This window comes from Athene cunicularia, assembly GCF_003259725.1.
Source record: "Athene cunicularia isolate RWA chromosome 1 unlocalized genomic scaffold, athCun1 chr1_part2, whole genome shotgun sequence".
NCBI classification, from domain to species: domain Eukaryota; kingdom Metazoa; phylum Chordata; class Aves; order Strigiformes; family Strigidae; genus Athene; species Athene cunicularia.
Window position 1 is genome coordinate 10,192,740 of NW_020799092.1, and position 3,850 is coordinate 10,196,589.

Below are 3,850 nucleotides of genomic sequence, written 5' to 3' on the forward strand. Positions count from 1 at the left end.
GGGGGGGGGGGGGGGGGGGGGAGGATAATGACGACACAGACATGACACACACACACACTTTCTCAGTATTTAAACTTCTGATGCAAAACAAAGCTTCTTCTGATTGTTATCTCAGTGATCTCAATTTAGATTACATATTAATGTTTTATTAACTGCAAGAAAACAGATGCTTATTTATTCTAGGCAAAACTACAAAGCAAGCCAGTAGCATACATGCTCTCTTCCTTCAACCATTCACTCCATACGTACAATTTTAAACACGGACAGGATCAAACAAACTTAGAAATATACTTTTTTAAAAAATATATTTGGCCAACATTAACAAGAACACATACACCCCACATTTTTCATAGATGGAAGGAGCTGCAACTCATTAGACATATCTAATGAATGCTACAGAATGATACTTAACACATAACTTGCTATTGCAGCGATACAGAAGGACAACTTTTTTTTAAATAGGTGCAAAAAGCTCTTTAATGGAAGCTTTAATTAATTCTAGAAGAGTAACATTAGGTATACTGAGATAGGAAAAAATGCTTCACTGATAATACACCTTTTCATCCTCTTGCAAAGCATGCTATGCTAAGACCTTAAGTGAGTAAAAGTTTCATTTATTAGTCATTATTTCATTAATCTAATACCCGTTTCAGAACTCACTTTTGATAACGGAAGACAAACATACCTAATTCTTCTCCTGTATTATAGTCATATTTATAGAGTTTAAAATCTTCACCACCTGCAACCAAACATTCTTTTGCAGGGTGAAGTGATGCAGAATTGATTGTAGCAGGTGCTTCAAATGATTTAATCTGTTCTAGGCTGAGGGAGAAAAGTTTGTTAACAAAGTTCATTAAAAAAAAATCCGAACAGCAAAAAAACTCTGATTCTACTAATCACAACTGCTTTTAAGAAAACAGAATACACCCACACACAGTTTCTAAAACAAGTTTTAATACTTGCAAATCACACTCATCAAGTTAGAAACAAGTTCAGAATAAGCAAAACAAGTTTACTTTCAGAACTACTTTCTGGAATATGTTTAAGCATGTAAATTGCTTTCTTAAGACAACATAAAGATATATAACTAGTTCTCTGAAAAGCACTGAACTTTGGCTGAAACTTATTTAACCACAAGTACAACTGAAATACAAAAATGGCACCAGACCTTTACAGTCTAGCATCTCAGAGACAGTTAGGGTTCAGTATTTTAGAAGAGGGTGGTTGCTTCACATTCTACCCCTGACAAGATAGCAAGCAAGCGAAGATGTCCGCTAATCCCAGTTATGACAACTTGGTGATTTTGGGCTTGTGCAGTCAGTTTTTACCCACAACCAAGCTCATTACTCAACCCATGAAAATTCTGTGGTTTGGACTCACGTTTCTGCACTATGAAAAGCAATAGTCTTCCCATAGGTTATCACGAGTATCTGTCCTTCTGGAACATACTCCATGCTGCTCACTGACATTGCAACATTTAGGGCCTTCACTTCAGTCATGGTACTCCGGTCCCAGAGGCTTAAGAAGAAACAAAAAGGAATCAAGAGTCTCAGATTACTTCAGCAAACCAAACAATTTTTCTCTTCCCTTCCATGGCAAGATTTGGGTCAAAAAAGCCACCTAACTAAGAATGTCGTTTAACTCCACAGGGTACTTTGGATTTTCAGTGGCATCCTTATGTTCATTCTCAACTAGGCAAAGTTTTAAGACATGCTTACTTTAAAATACTGCTGCTTTTGATGCCGAACGTAACAACACATACCATTTTACTATTCAAGGATTGTCTTAGAGATTAAAAATCTTGGTTTAAGTCTCCTGAGCAATAGAGCTTTCAAGAAACAAGGCTTGGTGATTCCATTCTGCCTTTTTACCTCACAAAGATTCAGAAATTCATTTACAATGATAGTTTTCTATCTAGGAGTACAAGAGCTATCTAAACAAAAGAGAAATGGCATTGTTCTAAGTAGGAGTCTTTGTTCACTAGCTGACCATTGTATTTCTCTTTCTATAATTCAGAGGAAATAAACAAGACTAGGCTTTTGCCTATCTTGAACACCAGGAAACTGAAAAGAACTGGAGCTAGAAAGGAGACTACAGGGAAACTGCACCAGTGACTCCACCCTCACATCCTTCTTTCCACAAAGCAGAAAAGACTACTATTTCTCTCTCCTTTGTGCCATAAATGAAAGAGTGGTGAGTCAGCTAGGCATGAGGTGACACTGGTCATATCAGCCAGAAAGCTGAGGAAGCAATCTTCTGTATGACGAAGTTAGTTTCAGCATAGTTTGAGGAAGGGTCTTTGTCAATTCACCTCGCCAGCAGCCAGGTTTGTCTAGGTTTCAGCACGTCTCCTACCAACTGGGCGTAAAGTAAAACACGTAACTGTAACTGGATGAGCCATCTTATAAAAACACTAAAGCCTACTTATTAGCATGGCAGAGCAAGAAGGCTAGGTCTATCAACACTGCAGTGTTTCCAGATACTCTTCCCAGCCTTTTATCCCAGTGCCTGGCTAGTCCACACCTTGTGCATCTTTCAGGGCTGGATTGCCAGAGACAAGGCAGCAATACCTCAGCACAATGCACAAGACCTCATCTATAAATTCATCTTCTCTAGGATTATGAATGGCATAATTTATTCTACTACGCTATGCAGATGTCAAAGACAATCTACTCTTACCAGGGAGGATATGTTTATGGGGTAAATAAGAATTATTACAAAAGTATTATCTCTAACAGCAGAAAAGATGTATTAGGTATGCAGCTATAATAATCTAGGATCAAAAAACCTGTGTTACTTATATCCTTTACCAAAAAGCCTAACTATCTGCTCACAGAGGTTATGACAATAAATAAAAGTGAGATTCTTATAAAACTGAAAGTTACTTTTTCTTACCGGACGGTTTTATCATCAGCTGAAAGAATCTGTTTGTCATCACTGCTCCATAAAGCCTTTTTAATGCCAGAAGTATGTCCACTGACAACATCAGGTTCTTAAAATAAAGCCAAATATTTTAATACATCTCAGAAAATTAAATAGTGTCATGCAGCAGTTTGGGAGCTTTCTTAAGCTATATGGATTTCCATTTACTAAAAACTATAAAATTACTTCAAGCACTTATGACTTTATTTGTAGATCTTATTCCAGAAATGATAAATGTAAACTGGGTACATGATTGCCTAAATTTAAAAAAGCTTCATTATTTTAACATCAAGGTTCTCTAGCTTCATATCAATCATCAGTAATTCAGTATCAACATGAATTTGAACACACTTAAATATGTGGAGTCTTTTATTTCAGATGACTAAATTTTAATTAATTAGACTTATTTCACAGAATCATAGAATCATCTAGGTTGGAAAAGACCTTGAAGATCATCTAGTCCAAACATTAACCTAACGCTGACCATTCTCAAATACACCATATCCCTAAGCACTATGTTGACCCAACTCTTGAACACCTCCAGGGATGGGGACTCCATCACTGCCCTGGGCAGCCCATTCCAATGCCTAACAACCCCTTCTGGAAAGAAATACTTCCTAATGTCCAGACTAAACCTTCCCTGGCACAACCTGAGGCCATTACACCTCTTGTCCTCTTGCTTGTTCCTTGGTTAAAGAGGCTCATCCCCAGCTCTCTGCACCCTCCTTTCAGGGAGCTGTAGAGGGCGATGAGGTCTCCCCTCAGCCTCCTCTTCTCCAGACTAAACACCCCCAGTTTCCTCAGCCGCTCCCCGTACGACCTGTGCTCCAGACCCTGCACCAGCTCCGTTGCCCTTCTCTGGACACGCTCGAGTCATTCAATGTCCTTTTTGTAGTGAGGGGCCCAAAACTGAACACAGGAATCGAGG

General features: G+C 38.4%; 1 protein-coding gene across 1 annotated transcript in view; it reads right to left on the reverse strand.

The window, feature by feature from the left end:
• The window catches only part of STRAP (serine/threonine kinase receptor associated protein), an 8,154-nt gene that overhangs the window by 2,173 nt on the left and 2,131 nt on the right, over positions 1-3,850 (reverse strand). Inside the window, exons 4-6 of the mRNA XM_026868661.1 lie at positions 2,896-2,992; positions 1,381-1,518; positions 686-822 (exon numbers count right to left, since the gene is read on the reverse strand). Of these exons, the coding sequence (XP_026724462.1) occupies positions 686-822; positions 1,381-1,518; positions 2,896-2,992 (372 nt within the window). The remainder of the gene's footprint in view (positions 1-685; positions 823-1,380; positions 1,519-2,895; positions 2,993-3,850) is intronic.